Genomic DNA, 18307 nt, shown 5'->3' with positions numbered 1-18307 from the left:
GAAGCTTCCATCTTACAGGAAGATGAAGAACACATGTAGAGCATTGGTATGTGACTCTCAGGTAAATCACAGTATGCCATCACACACATTAATGGTAGGTAGAGAATTCTATTATGCCTTAATTCTTTCTTTAATGAGATTTCGGGACGACTATGTTTGCTCACCTTCTCCTGTTTGCTCTCAGGCAGCTCTGTGGCTTTCTGCTTGCTGAGGAGCTGCCTCCTTCTCTCGTGCCTCATCGCCTTTTTCTGAAACTCCTCATTGTGCTTCAGGAGATGTTTAGCAAGAGCGGGGAGATCTAGGAACTTCAGCTCACAGTGAGAACACAGATATAAATCGGGATCCTCGTCCCAGAGACCAGGAGATACCACAAAGTCCCGCTTCAAGTCGTTGCAGTGGTGGTTGTTGTAGTGCATAGAGAGCAGCTCGCCGGTGCTAAAAGACAACCTGAAGCACTTCAGACACTTGAATGGCAGCCAGTCCACATCTCCATCCTGCTCAGGTTCGAGCGGGACCTCTATCACTTCCTTATCGTCCTCTGCTGATGCACTCGCGGCAGTCTTTTCGGGTTCTTTGGCATAAATGACAGTGAAGTAGCGGCCGAGTTTGCTCGAATGCTGCTTCTTGGGGAAGACACCCGGGTGGCGTTTAATGTAGTGTGAGACAATGCTCTTCCTGCTGAAGGCCTGGAAGGGGCAAAGAGAGCACCTCCGTCTCTCCACAGCTAATCGCAAATCTTCGCTCATTTCTGAATTGTCCCCTTCTGTCGGCGGGGGTGCCATCACTTTGTTCACCTTTTCGTTCATAGTCTTCGAAGCAGCCAGACAGTGGGTGTAATAGGCATCGATATCATGCCGCTTCTGGTAGTGTGCTGCCAGGCCTTTGCGTATGGGGTTTGTGTATGAGCACAGAGCACATTTGAAGACGTTATTTTTACCCTCTGGCTGAGCACGGACGTTGTTGTGCTTGATACGGTAGTGGCGAGCGATGCCCTTCCTGGTCGAGCAGAAGTATTTGCAGAGCTGACACTTGAACACAGCGTGTTTTTCCGTCTTATTGATGGGTAACTGAGAGAGGGCAAGGTCCAACTCACTGACCTCCTGGACTTTTGCTGCACTTGATATATGACTAGCGCTGCACTCACCTGCTGGCTCGGTTTCTTTGCCAGAAGAAAAATTAGTCAGAGAAGGAGAGAACATGTCGGAAGCAGACTGATTGTGATATTTCTCATAATGGATTTTGAGTTTCTCCAGAGTCCCATGCGTGTACGGGCACATTTTGCATCTGTACGCGCCGTAGCCCTGCCTTTGAGTTTTGAACTTGTCGTCCCCTTCGTGCAACTCTGTGATTTGCTCTATGTCGTCTGCAAAGTCTTCCGCTGTGACCTTGACCAACGGGTGTCTCTTCTGATAGTGGGTGAGGACTCCGTGGATCCGGGAGTTCACATACGGACAGTGGCGACATTTATACACAGAACTGGGGTTGAGGTCTGCCTCCTGTGCAAAATCTGCAGCTTTCACTTTCATGCCTGGGTGCTTCTTTCCATAGTGGGTGAGGAGGCCGTGGAGACTGTTGTACTCTGACAGACATACAGTACACTGATAAGGATTGTTAGAGATGGAAAGGCGTGGGTGGTGAGGCTGGGGATTGCTTTCTTGAGGTGGGGTGGCAATAACCAACGGGCCGTCATCTTCAACAGTCTGGCAATTCAGAGGCGTCTGCTCTTTGGAAACCTGCTGCTGGGCTTTTTCAGTTGAGCCGTTTCCTTTGATTATATCCAAAAGCACGGATTCATCCCCTTTGATAGCCCAGGGGTGGACTGCCTGATAGTGATTGGTGATGTCCCATATTGTGCAAGCCTCAAAGGCACAGTCCCTACACTTGTAATGTTTCGTCTCTGCATTGCCCCCCTGTTGGGTTGTTTCAGGCCCAGCCCACAGCTTGCTGGCCATGTATGTGTAATCAACATTATGCTCAGGGTGGCGTCTTTGGTAATGGAGCAACAGACCCTGGGGTTCAGCATGGGAGTAAATACACCACTCACAGTGGTAGCCAGCCTCCAAGATACCATCTTGATACGCCCAGTGTAAAATTGTCATGGCTGTGGCTTTCACAGCGGGGTGCTCTTTCTTTAGGTGCTTCTTCAGAGCATAGACGTAGGGAGACGTGTAGGAACAGTGCCTGCACTTCAGGGAACGCAGAGGAGTAGTGTTTTCAGGGTCTGGAGGAGCTGGGACAGCAGCAGACGAGGCGCCGCTGGACTGAACCATCTGCGCTCGCTCACGTTGACTCCGAACGACTGCAGTGTGGCGGCGCACAAGGTCAGCGTTGGCCTTGGTCTCCCTGTGCTTTTTCTGATAGTGAATAAGCACGCCTTTTACAGTGCGGTTGCCGTAATCACAGTGCTGGCAAAAGAACAGCTCATCCTCGCCTTTGTCACCACTTCCTGGTTTGGGGCTCGAGTTATTAGATCCGTCGTGACCGTTATTTTGAAACTGCTTCATGAACTGCTTGGGTGCTGCAATCTGCAGCTCATCCATGAGCTTCATCAATCCAGGGGTAGGAGCGCCATGTTTGATGTATTTCGCTGTCACTTTCACCTCCGGGTGTCTTTTCTGATAATGGACCAAAACACCAACAACAGATCTGTTGCTGTACACGCAGTGCTTGCAGTAGTACATTTCTTCATCTGATCCATAAACTGCTGCACTTGATTGTTTTGGAGTCGAAGACATGCTGGTGTTAAACGAAGAGTTGGCTACAGGCTGTGACTGATCCACTGAGATGACCTTCATGGTTTTCTGTATACGGAAATAAGACGCCTTTTGCTCTGGGTGTTTTTTCTGGTAGTGGACAAGAACAGAGTGCATATTGGGGCTTGCAAAGGAGCACACGTCACAATCGTAGACGACAACATTGCTGCCTTCTTTGAGAGGTTCTGGGTCAGCGCTAGCTTCAGGGGATTTGGAAACCGCTTTCTGCACCGGGCTTGAGGTGGACCTGGGCATCGAAGTGGGAGAGTTGAAATTTTTCGGTCCTGAATTGAGTATTTCCCTCAGAGTCTGTGATTCGCTGCTTTTGTGGGACTGCTCTACAATGTAGCTGGAAAAGATCATGGCGTTGTTGATTTTCACGGTGGGGTGCATTCTTTGGTAATGGGGCATTAGGCTCCTCACGTTAGGGCTTGTGTACGAACAAAACCGGCACATGTATAAGAGATGCGGCTGGTTGAAGTTGAGCACATTGCTTGCTTCAGGGTGGTGGTCCATGTAGTGTTGGTGCAGATCGTTGTAATTTGTGTATTCGATGTAGCACTCTAAGCAGCGGAAGACTGCACTCTGGTCTTCGGGGTCCAGGATGTACTTAAAGCTGAACTTGATGTAAGGGTGCATCCTCTGGTAATGGGTGCTGACACTACGAGCCGACTTATTGTGGTAATCACAGTGTTTGCAGTAGAAGCGTGTAATTCCAGGATCCTCTGAATATTCCATGTTCTCTTGGACAGCACTGTCACTGGCATCAGCGGAGATATTTTCACTATCGTCCGAGAGAGTCAGCGATATGGGGATGTTTCTAGGCTTGGACCTAGGGTTGCTTTTTCTTTTCCCTATTCTGCTGCCCTCATTAGAGCTGGCAGAGTCTCTTGCATAAAGCTGCTGTGTGTTGTAAGCAAAGACAGGGTTGTTGTTTTCATTGTTTCTCCCCTCATCAGCGCTGGCATGATTTTCTCCCGCGTCTTCATCATCCATGTCATCCAGATTAATGACGGTGTCCTGCTGGCTTTGGCTTATCTTGCTTTGAAGGTTACTGGCAATTTCATCAATTCTGGTTCTCTTTTTGACTGAGGACAAATCCAAAGGCAAGTCATTAATGGACTTCCTGGCTCTTTTCCCTGTTACTAAGGGCTTTTTGGTGGCAAGCCCTAAAATGGGGGTCTGGGTTTTTTGTAGGAAGATTGGAGAAGCATCCACTTCAGAGTCTGGCTGGTCAGACAGCTGGGCTTCAAAGACAGTGGAATCGAGGTCATCACAGTAGGAATGCTTATGCTGCTGGTGGACCCTCAGACCTTTCAGAGTGGTGGTGGAGAAGCTGCAGAGGGTGCAGCGGTGAGGGTTCTGCTGGTCGTTTGGTGTGCTGGTTGTCTTTTTCCCATTGACTTTAGAACTCACGTTACCCTCATTAACTGGCTCTGCTGCGCTGTCATTCTGAGGTTCTGGGCTATCACCTGTCAGGTCCAAGGTTTCTAAATCTGAAAAATTGTGGCTCTGTTTGTGCGTGCCTAGTTTCAGAGGGCTGGTGCAAATAAATGGGCACTCATCGCATTTGTACACCGTGGCTTTGCCAGAGAGGTGAATATTTTCAATGTGGCGGGAGATGCTCCGCCTGTGCATGGTGAGGAAGGAGCAGAAGGGGCACTGAAATCGGTTCATGTACTTTCTGAAGGGAATTCCTTTAGTTTCCAATAATTTATTATCCTCATCTGTTAATAGCTGCTTTGCATCTGCGGACAGGGTTCCAGTGTAGCTGGGATCGTCCATATCACCCAGCTCTTCGTCATCGTCCTCTAAGCTGCTCCTCGAGTCTTCCTCATTGAGTAGGTTGGTGTCCATATCTATCGCACTGTTGGGAACATCGGATGATGCAAACCTCTTGGATAGAATAGAAGAACCTGTGCTGTTGGGTGTAACTGCACTTATCTGTGCATATTGAAAGGATGAGATCTCTGCGATGGACTTCTCCAAGGTGTTTTCTGGTGTTTTTGCTACAGACTCCTCCTTTCCGCTAACATTAGCGTGGGAAGAGGAGGGAGAATCTGGTTTGGGGGAGCTTGCACTTGCCTGCTCTTCCACCTCCGTAGTGCAGGAAACTATCTTGACCTTGTCACTGTGCTCCTTCACCACATGATTGGTCCAGCTGTCCTTCTGGTTGGTCTGATAGTCACACCACTCGCAGGCAAACGTTCCCTTCATGAGCCCACTAGCCGAGTCCGACTTCTCACCGCTTTCATTGCACTCCGGGGGATCTCCAGCACTATCCGAAGGAACTTTGTTGTGATACATTAGTTGGTGTTTCATTATCCGTGCTTTCCGTGGGGACTTATATGTGCAATACTGACAGGAATACACTTTAGAATGGTCACTGTGCATTATGACAGTGTAGCTGGGCTGCTTTGCAGTCTTTGAGGAGACACTTGCATCCGAATCGGGCTCTATGACATTATGCACCTTTTTGGTGTGGTTTCTTAAGAACGACTTTGATCTGAAGTAACGGACACAGAACTTGCACTGATAAAACTGCAGATGAGTTTCAGCTGTTGGCTTTTGCGATGTTTGGTTGGGACTGTCAGTAGAGTTGGGGCCTAAAAAGAAAGAAAAAGAAAGAAAGAGAAGAGAAAGATTATTAGACACATGCTGGAAGATAGTAAATTATTTTGCTGTAATTTCTTTCCCTTTCTGTCGTTTCTGCTGATAAAGTCCATCCACAATGCTTTACATTACCCAACTTTGTAAGATGTATGATCACCTTACTCTGTAGACTTTTTTATAACAGACACAGACATGATCCTAATCCTCAACAAAACAACAGCAACATCTGAATGAATGTGGTAGGCATACTCATTCCAGATTTAGGAGGCGTATAATCCTTGTCATCTTTATCATCATAGTCCTCTTCTTCCTCCTCGTCTTCATCTTCATCTTTCAGGGAATCAGACTCATCTGCATCTGCAGGCTGCAGGAAAACAGTGTGCACTTCCTGTATGTGAGTCTTCAAGTCGTCGTATGACTCGGCACGAAAGTCACAGCCGTCACATTGCAACACCTCCATTATTAAAACTGGGGAAAACTCCCTGGAAAATCAGGGAAACCTGCAAAACACAAAGAGAGAAAATCATGAGGACACAGAACCTTTTTCAAGAAAAGCCAAAGTAATATAAAACAATTGAGCTGACACTTTCACACGTGAGGTCAGGGCCCGAATTTTGTCAGACTCAGAGAAAGTATATACAGAGATAGTCCAGTCCTAGACTTCAGGGCTGTCATCACCCTGTTCAGTGTATTAAACATGCTGTTCCATAAAAATGAGCTCAGTGATGATCTGACATGATTATCAGTGATGATTACTGCTCTGTGAGCAAAGAATAATCAGGTGCAGGATTGTACACACACCTTCACCAAATAACAACACTATGAAAGAAAAAAAAAAGAGAACAGATGCTTATGTGTATCAGCTCAAAAGATATGCTCCAAATGCAAACCCTAATTTCATAGCTTATAGAACCTCCTAACTTTACATTTTCAGCTGTTGTACTGTGAGGAGAAATTTATTGCATAAAGTGCCGCCCTTTGAATACACCTTTCAGGACGGCTTTGAATAGACACAATTAAAGCACCAAAATCAAATGTGCCACCGAATTATTATTTTTAAAAAACAAAATTAAAAAATTGATAGAAAACAAGTAGAGATAACAAAAAACAAACTGCAAAAAAACAAAACAAAACAAAACAGAACAAAAAGCCCAAAACAAAACCCCCCAAAGAAACAAAGAAATAAAAAAGAATTCATCTGTTCTCCTTTTGATAAAAAACCCGCACGGATCAAGCGCCATAAATTCACATACAAATATTATCTATCTCTAAAATGACAGGAGTTGACACGAAGCCAACAAAACATGACACAGAGACAAATCAGCAGTTGCCGATTTTATTCTGAATACTAAGAAGGTTCCTTTTTTTTTTTTTTTTTTGCATAGCATCATTCCAAGAACAATGGAGGGACTGAGGAGGGATTATGGGCTGATTTGTCCCATTTTTATTACCTTGGGATAAGCAACAGCTGGAGAGCAGCTCCACAGCTCAGTATTTAGAGCAGACTATTCCATCAGATTGTATCAACTGCTCTGAAATAAGATTGAATGAATCAACTAAGAAATGATGGCTTTATGTCTTTGGGCTTCTCTGTAGTTCGGACATAGCCAGTCAAATGAGAGCTGACAGCGTGGCCGTTATTTCAAATCTCTGTCATTGTGGCTCTCTGATCACCAGCAGTGATTTTTTTTCCCCTCAAAACTACATAAAACATGTAGCCGGCATTGGTTATTGAAAAGATGGTTAGAAGGGCAAAGTTTACAGCCTTGACTCTAAAATTAAAATACATTCAATCTGATTTTCTTCTTCCAAAAGCGGCAAATTGAATGACAGCAAAGTTTTTCTTTAACATGTTACATTTTTTAGGATGAACTTCATAGTGGGTTCATCTTTTCAGTAAATGTAACTCTAATATGTGAGCTATAGGGTGTTATGGTCCACATAGCCCCAGAAAATCTGAGATTCTTTTTTAACATACAAGTATGGTTCATTCCATAAATGCCTGTCCGAGTACTGTGGGCAGATAAGGTTAAAACTGAGGTTTACTACCAGAATAAGTATGCTTGATGTTTAAAAAGGCAGCAATTGATTTAACAGAAAAAGGGCTGTGTGTCAACACACGTAGAAGGGAAAAACGGAAGAATTCGTCCATGAACTACTTCTGCTTTCATAAAACCCAAGCTGAAGCTTTTGTCCTTTAACATGATTGCAAAATCTGTGGAGCAGATCTTAACATGAAACATCTCAGAACCTGAAATAAAAGAGAAAGGATTTCTAAAATCAAAAGACAGAAAGCTTGTGACAAAACTGAGAAAAAATAAGCAGAGACCTAACTTTTACGCAGCTATTTTATTTCATTAATAAGTAAAAGTGCATTCACCTGTAAAGAAATGCTTGTTTTTTAAATGCCTCTTTGGAGTCATCCACAGCGCCTGATTAGAACCCACTGAGATAAACCTGCAGGTGCATCAAAACGGTCTGTTTGACTCAATGAGCAAATAAAAGCAAACCATGCCACAAATCGACGGTTAAGAGATTACATTACTTTGGTACTAAATCAGCACCTCTGTGGCCCGATTTCAACAGGAACTGTATAATTTGAATTTACCTAAGCTGACATCTTTGGCAAGTTTCCCAACCAAACTGCTTGTGTCCAAGGACAGGGCACAAAAAACACACAACTATCAAATGTCTAACAAGTAAGGATGAGTAAGGCTGTGGTGTGGGAGTCTTTAGGTTTGTTCAACACAACCGGCATGCAGCCGTTTCACAGAACAAGACACACCCTGCTGTGCAAACAGCAGCTCCTCATGCTGTTTCTGTATTTCAGGATGATTACACCTTCAAACCAGAAAGAGTTTCATGAAAACTACCTGGAACATTTCAGGATGGATTAAAGCACCTCTGAAAGCACAGGTGGCCCTTCCTCACTGCCTGCTTGATGAAGTGCGATGAGTTTCCTTTGTTTTTCTACAGCACTGCATGGCAATGTCCGCAGGAGGGATAAAAAAAAAACAACAAAAAAAAGAGTAAAACAACAATGAAAAAAAAGCAAAAACAAAAAAACCACACACACTTTGTGTACACAAGTGGTATGTACACAAATGAACACCAAACACACAGCACTTTACGTACAATGCATGCCACTACTCCTCGAATCTGTTAAAAGTGGAAGAGGTAAGAAGCCCCAGACTGTAACAACAGTGCTCTTTTGCACAATTTAGCTTTTTTTTCCCTGTGTCTTTATTGTACAACTCTGCAGTTTAATAATGAGGAATGACAAGTGACATTCCCCACACTACTCCCTGGCTCGATTCACGAATGGACGTCCGGGTTACAATGGACTGTAAGTCCGTGTCTGACATCCCAGGAAGATGACTTTGGTATGCATTAAACACATTTTCAAGCTGAAAATCAAGCCTCTTTTCCAAGACCCACTTCTTTGCAATGACTATTCATTTGTTTTCTATTAGGCGACGGCCAAAATGTTTTGAATATATTCAAAGAAGATTAATGATTCACACTTCCAGTGTGACCCTTGTTGATCCCTTGTTGTTTTAATAAAAAAAATAAAAGAAAAAAGTCTACACTGCACTGTTCTTGGATGGCTGGAATATGACTAAATCCTATCTTACTGCTGTACTTTTTGTCATTGAAAGAATTAAAAATATATGACTGGCACAAAATAAATAGTATCCCATAAACCCAAAGCCTTGAATCTAAAAAAATTTTTAAAGCAAAAAAACAATATAAAAACAAATAGACAAATAATCTGCTTAGGCCTGTTCATTTGAATGCTGCAGTGCATTAAATGTCTACAACACGACTAAATTAGACCAAGAACATCACAGTTGAAATTTGTGGGCGTGGGTCTGGAAAAGATGACTAAACACCGAAATCAGGTCATGTCAACTAGCGATGTACTTTGGGGGAAAAAAAACAAGACAAGAAAAGCGCTGTTAACCAAGTATTTAGAACCATGTGAAGCATTAGCTTTTAGCATGTTAGCCAAAAGCTAAACCATGGTTTGGTTTCCTCCTATCAAAGTTAACATTTAAAAAATAAAGCACAGTCGAATCATGCCTTCATGGCCAGTTCATCTGAAAGTAGATATCGGCAGCCAGAGACGAGACATCTGCAGCAACACTTGTACAGCAAATGTACAACAAGCATTTTATCACTAAAAGCTCCACAATGTGAAACCAAAGAAAATCAAAAAACAGACCTGTCTTTCAGGTCTTAAATGTCATGGCAAAGCAGAAAAGCCTTAAACCTGCTTTTGTAATGGCCACTAGGGGGCGATACACATGGTTACAAAAAGACATCCAGTTCTATGTCTGACTGTAAACCTGCTCCTACAGACTTTATAGATTCAGTCTCTCATTTCAAGTCATATTGATTTTTTTTTTTTCTTACAAAAAGTTCATATTATATTAAGATTTATCAAAGCCTTCATTGCACAGGCATCATTGCATGCAACTACCTGACAACTACCAGTTGCAAGAAAAAGTAGCACTCACCCAGGCCTACAGACTGGTCAGTGACCCCCTGGTAACCTGTGGTTACTAGGGACCAGTGGGCACAATTAGTGGTCAGTGGTTGCTGGCAGTGGTAATATTAAGTTGGTTCACAAAGAGGTATACGAAGCCACACCACAAACCTCTACACAATTGCTTTGGTAGCAGGTTGCACCAGTTGCCTCTGTGGAAGATGCGGATTTTCTCGCCAGCAGTTGTAAAGGTCGCGCCAAGCGGAAATGTGAAGTGCACAACGCAAATCAGAAATGGAAGCTGTACGCCATCAAAGTAAAAGTTGCGCCTTTTGAAATGTTTTAGCAGTAAGGTACAGCTTTTACCTTGAAGGCAAATTTTCTGTGAAACTTATAAGCAAGTGTTTGCAGACACGTCTGCATCTTCCATACAAACTACGAGCAATCACAGCACTGGTTACCATCACTGTGGTTATAAGACGTTAGCCAACAAGCGAGCAGTTTTACATTCAGGCCTGCCCGCTACATCCATCTTGTATACAGTGTGTGTCTGGAACTGAGAGAGAAATAAAAAGCTATACACAATCACCCTTTATCAACGTGTGTTAAGTGGAGAATTACACTTATTTTAGGAAAGTTCCCAAAAACCATTTGTTGCTATTGGTTTTTTCACCCCCCATTCAATTTGTTCAATTCTGAATCAACAACAATTGAAAAAAAAAAACTAATTCAAAGTATTTTAAGTGAAGAAAAAAATACTTTGTGTAACTGAACTACTAGAAGAAAAAATTAATTATACTTATTCTACTTATATTTATTATGTCAGGTTCAACTTGGATAGCTATCTGTGAAATGTAGTTTCAGTAACACTATCATTTTCAGTCCCCCCACTCTCACTCCCACTGCAATTCAAATGAGATCCAGCCAGAGACAGTTGGGAATCCTACCGTGCTTCCCACACCCAACTGACCAGCCAGTGGAGCGCTCCACAAGAGCCAGCCAAACTGCCAGTATGTCCCTGAGCAACCAGGGGAGCCATTGTTGTTCGGGGTCAGGTTACAACTTCACCACGTGGCCCCACCCTGCTCTCTTGGCAGTTCACTGCTGTTTTGAACAAAGTTGTCTCCTAATGAAGGGTTCCTTGACATGGATATCAAGAGAATCCCGTTGGAGAAGGAGGGGAGAGAGATGGCCAGGGAGGAGAGGGGGAGAGAAATAAAAACAACCCTTGTACACAACCAGCATTTGCCTCAGAGTTCGCTGTGTCTTTTCAGGCAGTCAGTCCCTGCACCACACCAAGTTAATGGGTGAGATTGTGTAACTGCTTTCATCTAGTCAGCTGGGGCTCTAACAGACAGCGACTGAGCTGCTCAGATCCTCCTCTGAGCCGAGCTTCAAGGGCAGCCATTTTAGGAGCTGACTATGTGCGCTTAGGTGTTCAGCCAGCACACAACATGGACCCACAGATCTGATCCTCTTCCTCAAAGGCAGGCAGCCTGTCGCTGGAGAGCTGCTGACAGAAATCTATCTGCCAGATGTACAGTACTGTACCCGAGCTCTCTGCCCACACAGCTCAGCAGAAAACATCTCACGCTCTTGCCAGCCTGACTTTGCGCAGTCTTTTCATTTCTCGGCGACATTATCTCTCACATCAAGAGATTCTCGGAGAAATGCTGGATGTCCCTCTAAAGGGAAGAAAGAGTAGGTCAGAGCAAGCGGCATCCACCGGCAGTTTGCGGAGCGAAATACAGCAAAAGCATTTTGCGGAAGCCGCCAGCAACGTTCCACAAGGGGGTCTAAAAATGTGAGGCGTGTCTGAACTTCTTTATCTCAGAGCGCTCTGCAACCCTGAGCCCTGAGGAGACAGGGGCACACAGAAGCAAAAAGGGAAGAGCAGATCTGAGAGGGAAAGGACGGGAAGGGAAGGGAAGGGTGGGAGGCGGTGAAAGTGCATGACGGAGCCACCTGGAAGACCTTCGGTGCAAGCAAAAGAGGACAAAGCCATCAGACTGGGCTCCCCAGATTCCAAAGTCTACTGACATTTGTTAATCACCAACCGGTCTCACTGCATTGGCAAGCTCTGCCAGCAGTCACACCCTCTACTCAAACTGGCTGACAGCAGCTGCTCTGTCTGAAAGAGGGCCTTTGAATAAGCCAGCATTAAGCTGATTAGGAGTACAGAGGTTTTTGTCCTTAACTGTTGGTTAGCGCAACCATCTCCTGCTGTCTGGGAGAGAAAAGTCCACAGATGTGTTAAATTATTATATGGCATGCATCCTGGCGACAGATAAGTCATCTGGCAAACAAGGCAGGATGTGCATCTCGTCAACCTGCACAGCCTCAATAATTAATGACCCAGTGAATGAAAATGACAGCCTGATTTTTTTAAAGGGGGAAAAAATGATAGTGGCAATAACAGCAGGTAGCCAGAATCATGGAAATGTATTTATTCCTGTTTTCTGTAGAGTTTAGATGACCACAACAGAGAAGAAATCACTATGTTTAGTTTCTAGAAAGTTTTAAAGCAGAGAGACAGAAATGTGTAGGTAGGTAACCACACAATACTCCAAATCCTGATCTCTTTAGCCCACAGTGCTTCACCAGGGTTTACCCAGAAGAAAAAGGAAAAGCCAGGGAAAGATCTCATTGTGTCTTGCAGAGGAGAAAACGTTGCGTCACGATACCAGTGAGAATTTGGCCTCTTGCACAAACAAGAGAAAGAGAGATCTGGAGATCAAGATGTCTACTCCCATCCTCTGATGTCAGCGGACCCGGAGAACTCAAGACACCGGATCAGAGTGTGTGCTTTAAGAGTTTCTCAAACACAAATAGCACGCAACATCTAACGCAGCTATGAGTAACTCATAAAATAAACAAGTTACTCCCTGTCACAGGTTTGAGCGAAAACAAAGCAAGACGCTGAAATATAAACAATAAAATAAACATGGATTCAACTGTCGAACTTCTCTATACAGATGTTTGTTGTGCTACATGGGGCAAAGATTACAGAGATTATCGAGGCGTATTATGTCATGTAAATCTAATTTACCATTAAAATAAAGTCGGATTTTTCAAAGCATTAGAGCGAATGTAAACTGAGTTTTTCCTGGTATTTATTATGAGAAACAGTAAATGTAAAGTTAGATTTTCCCATTTGCACTCCAGTTGTGGAGGTAATGGACCATGATGCTGCTTACAAACCACCAGAAAAATCAAGAAGAAGAGCAAAATGTTAGCAAAGGTAATATTCACCAGAGCACACTCAGCAAATGAGTGAAAAACAATGAACTTATCAAACTCAAGCAAGTTAATAGTAGTTAAGTAATGGCCAAACACAGCAGCAGCAGCAGGAGGAGACCATTCACAGCCATGTCTTAGTTTTCAGGATTACAATAGTTGCTTTGAATGTTTGGAACTAGCTTAAGCACCTGCCATAAATCTTCTTCACAGCAGTGATACTTCAGTTCGTCTCATTATTGCCACCTTAGTGACTCTGTCACAACACCCAGCCAGTTTTAACAGCCTTTAGTAACTTTTTCTAAAAAAAAAAAAAAGCACCTAGTGTCAAATGTAATGTTTCCATCGTGTAATGGTTAGCACATTTGCCTCCTTGCCAGGAACCACACGCAGCCTAAGGGTTCACAAGGTACACCTAGCCACAAGTCTAGTCCAGATAAATGGGACGGTAGAGGAAAAGGAAAAAAAATTCAATAAAATCTGTGTCTTTCCATCCCTGCTTCACGAGCAGTGGTCTTTCTACCCTGCAAGAAGTCACCTATGAGAAGTAGATCTTTTTCTTACTCATTCAGCGAACTTCAGCACCCAACATCAGGACAACATCATCACCAGTGGAGCTTTAAATATTCACAGTTCGCCACCACTTTAGCAAGCAGTAGTATATAGAAAATAATGGAAGATGGTGTACAAAATGTACCTGCAGTTGCAAGATTATATGCAGTGAGCAGAAAACCATGCTGAGCTGTCACTGCTTAACAGCAACTTGCCAAGACTGTAAACCGTCTAAGTTTACACCTAAAACATCACAAACCTGGCATCAACTTGGACATATCGGACGTACATCAGACTTCAGTGACTCTCACTGGAAGAAGATTAGTGCACCCAACTGAAAATTTTATTTTATGTTGTTTTTTTTTTTTACAAGGAGTCAAATTTTGCAGCTCTTTGCTATGATTGTTTTATCATAAAGCCACAGAGCCACAAGAGAAAAGACATCTGCTGCACACCACTACAAAACAAGCAGGTTCATAACCAGCAGCGTCTGCATGCTGGCACGCTGGCTCTGTGAAAATAACTCATATTTATATCCAATGATAGGTTTTCACAAGGATGACAAAAACAGTGCCTTTACAAAAAAAAAAAGAAAAAAAAAATCAGTAATCTCCTCTTCAACATTTTCCTCTCAGTAGTCTATATGCACCTGTCTTTTGAACATTATTCATGAAATATGGCAGGTTGCAGCAGAGTGCTGCTGCAATAGAAAGATTTAATCAAGAGTATTAAACAATACGATATTCAGCCAAAAAGAATGAATCTGACAATGAGAACTTAAATTCCAACGTTTATCTCAAAAGTTGGCCGACAATCTTAATACACTCTTGCTTTTTTTTTTTCCAACACCTATCTCAGTTTGGGGCAACCAGAGGTGTTCAGGATGACCACTGGTCAAAATTGGTGGAATTATGAACTGAGGAAAATACTGACAGATTTTGATTCACCATGCAATACAATCTGGAAAGCATCTGATTGGCAACGGCTTCATTTTTCAGCACGACAATGACTCCAAACACACTGCCAATGCAGTAAAAGCATACCTGGTTAGAAAAACAACACAGTGGAACACCATCAGTCATGGATTGGTAAACCTCAACATTATAGAGGCAGCTTGCGATCGTCTTGACAGAAGACGGAACAAAAGGTAGCAAACATTCAAAGAAGAGCTTTGAATGTCCTTCAAGAAGTCTAGAGAACCATTCCTGAAAACACTTAAATGATGAGAAAGCTTGCCTAAGAGAGTTCAGGCTGTGTTAGAAGAATAACTTTGGTCATACCAAACTTTGACTTTTAAGTTTGTTAGAATTACACAACTTGTTTTTTGTTTTTTTCGAAATACTTACTTCGGAAATTTTCATTTATATGTGCACATTTCAATAAGTCACTGGCAGAAGATAAAGAAATGAGGGGAGGCTCGAGGGTTCTGCACAGTACTATATAAATCACTGTAAATAGAAACTGAGTTGAATTGAAACAAAGTGAAGCTGCAAGCACATCATGCACACCGACATACAGCTGAAACAAACCTTTTTATTAATTTATCTGTTTACTGATTGTTTGAACTGTGAAATCCAAGGAGAGCGTGACCATCAAAATCTCTCTATGAATTTTAACCCACTTTTCCCTGCATATCATGTCAGGTTCTGTGATATTTTTATGCCTTCTTGCACACACAGCATGTTTAAGATGTCTACCCAGAGACTTTGAATGTTCTTCAAGTCAGGGGACTATGAGGGCCACTCCAAAGCTTCAGCCTGAGTTTCTTTAAGTAGGTCATACTAGATTTTAAAGGTATGCTTTGGAAACTCGTCTTGATGTGGGAACCTGTCTCTTTTCAGTTTCACATTTATTTATTTTTTGAATGACTGCATGACTGACGAATCCAGACTGTTCTATATTTAAGTGCAATCCAATCGTCCTCATATCTGTGCAGTGTTGTCTGTTGCAATGGGTTACACACAATGCTAAAGCAGAATATTTCTTCTCCCAAGCTAAACAATTGGCAAGCTATACGCAATATAACCTCCATGCGTCCACCGTTTTCCAAAATAACGTGCTTTTGCAGATGTTTTGCATGCTTCCTATGTTGATTTTTGTGAGGTTTCCTGATGACTCTTCCATGTAGACCCTGTTTTCGCAAGCAGCTCTATACAGAGGAATGGAGCGCCAGAACTCATATGTGGTAAGGTTTAGCTGACACATTCAATACAAATTTTGCTTTTTGCAGTTTTCCAAGTCCCGACTTCCTCTGTTAAGAGAAACTGTGGAACAGTGAAAATTGAAAGCTAGAAATGCCATGACATTTTTTTATAGCCTTCCACTACTCACCGGGCTTCATTTTCAGATCCTCAATTAGACTTACAGGTTATTCAGTGGTACCAAAATTTTAATTTATTATTAGCTGACAATTTCAAATGACGATTCTTGAGCCATCTTACAAGTCTTAACAAGTCAATGACGGTCTATTTAATCCCTAAAGCCTTTGGTAGTTGTGTTTGGGTTTTTTCCACATGAAGAAAGTTTAGAAATTTAGTCAAATTTAGTCAACCACAACTGCAGCACCGTGAAGCCAAATGAACAAATGGATCAGACACTTGGGAGAATTACAGAATTGTCTCCCAAGTGTAATTTGGCATGTAATATATAAGCAAATTTTAGCTGCAGCTGTAACTTTTCAACTTGGTTTTAACTCAGGCAATATTTTTTAAATGATACCACCATTGTGTCCTCAGGCTTTCAAGCTTGTCTGATGAATTTAACTGTTAATCCTATCACATCTAAAAGATGTTGCTGACAGGCACCGTTTAAATAACAATAATGGGCTACAAATAACAGGATTTGATATTTAACAGAATTCTAAGTAGTGGATGAATATGGGTCAGTTCATCATTTATTATCGAATTATGCCTTAAGCATTTTTTTCACTTGATCCTTTGCATGCCTTCCCACTCATCTTTAATGGAACATATTTTAAGTTTAGTAAACATTGAACTACAACATGTGTTTCTGAATGGGGCACTTCTGCTTACATGTCTAAATCTACACTGATAAAATATAAAAATCAAGCATGTATGTATACAGACTGCTTCTACAAACAAACAATGGGTCGCTCTCAGGAGTGAATTCCAGCTTGGCACCGTGATAGGATGCCACCTGTGTAACAAGCCCAGTCGTGAAAGTGAAAGCGACTGGGAAATGACAGGAAGTCAGACATGAAGTGATAGGCCGTGTGAAAGCACAGAGAGGGATCAACGGATGTTGAGTGCGCAGAGGTTGCTGACTTCCTGCAGAGTCGGTTGCCACAGACCTCCAAACTTCATGTGACCTTGAGATCAGCTCCATGTGTAGAGAGCTTCATGGAATGAATTTCCATGGCGGAGCAGCTGCATCCAAGCCTTACGTCACCAAGTACAATGCAAAGCGTTGGATGCAGTGGTGTAAAGCAGCGGTCCCCAACCTTTTCTGCGCCACGGACCGGTTTATGCCCGACAATATTTTCACGGACCGGCAATAAGGTGTCGCGGATAAATACAACAAAATAAAACTAGTGCCGGTACCGAAAAAAAGAAGATTTATTCATAACACACGTGAAAAGACCCAGGAAAACTGAGTTAACGATAAAAACAATAACAAAATAACGCTGAAAACCGATAAAAACCCTGAAAACCATACATTTCACACCTGAGCCTCAACTCTCGCGGCCCGGTACCAAACGACTCACGGACCGGTACCGGTCCGAGGCCCGGGGGTTGGGGACCGCTGGTGTAAAGCACACTGCCACTGGACTCTAGAGCAGCGGAGATGTGCTCTCTGGAGTGACGAATCACTCTTCTCCATCTGGCAACCAAATGGAAGAGTCTGGGTTTGGCAGTTGCCATGAGAACACGACTTGTCTGACTGCACTTTGCCAAGTGTAGAGTTTGGTGGAGGGGAGCAGGGGCGTTAACGGTGTGGGGTTGTTTTTCAGAAGTTGGGCTCGGCCCTTTAGTTCCAGTGAAAGGAACTCTTCATGCTTCAGCATACCAAGACATTTTAGACAATGTCATCCCTCCAACATTCTAGGAAGAGTTTGGGAAGAGCCCCCTTCCTGTTCCAAAATGACTGCACACCAGTGCACAAAGCAGCGTCCATAAAATCATGGATGAGTTTGGTGTAGAAGAACTTGACTGGCCTGCACAGAGTCCTGATCTCAACCCAATGGAACACCTCTAGGATGACTCAAGTTCATACAGGAATGAGGGCATTATGAATGAATGTATGGTTCATGATTTTACTTGGAAAAAGAAAAAGGATTTTGTCTCCATTTTCAATCTCAGTGCATACACGTTAAACAATTTAGAAGACCTCTTTCCTGCCTAGCAGTTCCTTAACATTGCAAGTCACTCTTTATAGGTGAAGGCTCAAATTATCTTCTTGAAATCAACGGATGCAAGTATGGGCCAAGTCAAGCAGCAGCAGGAAATATTTATTTTGGCACCAAACTGTTAAACTTTTTCTTTACCTGATACTGTGAGACTTTGAAACCAGCAAACTAACAATGTAAGGCCTCAGATTCATTTTTGTGTGTGGTCATATTACACCTGTTCACGCACTGTAATCATTAGACGGAGTATTAGATCCCGTTGGTCTTTTATTGTTAAATTATTTACCAGCTGTTTTG

The 18307-nt window shown here is 42.9% G+C and overlaps 1 protein-coding gene across 3 annotated transcripts in view; it reads right to left on the bottom strand.

The window, feature by feature from the left end:
- The window catches only part of znf462 (zinc finger protein 462), a 56064-nt gene that overhangs the window by 22732 nt on the left and 15025 nt on the right, over positions 1-18307 (bottom strand). For all 3 annotated transcript variants that reach the window (XM_031754661.2, XM_039614600.1, XM_039614599.1), the window contains exons 2-3: positions 5616-5866; positions 165-5359 (exon numbers count right to left, since the gene is read on the bottom strand). In XM_031754661.2, coding sequence (XP_031610521.1) covers positions 165-5359; positions 5616-5826 — 5406 coding nt within the window. In that variant the 5' untranslated portion in view covers positions 5827-5866. The remainder of the gene's footprint in view (positions 1-164; positions 5360-5615; positions 5867-18307) is intronic.

Source organism: Oreochromis aureus, linkage group 7 (genome assembly GCF_013358895.1).
Source record: "Oreochromis aureus strain Israel breed Guangdong linkage group 7, ZZ_aureus, whole genome shotgun sequence".
Taxonomy (NCBI): Eukaryota; Metazoa; Chordata; class Actinopteri; order Cichliformes; family Cichlidae; genus Oreochromis; species Oreochromis aureus.
This window is presented reverse-complemented; position numbering and strand designations above follow the sequence as displayed.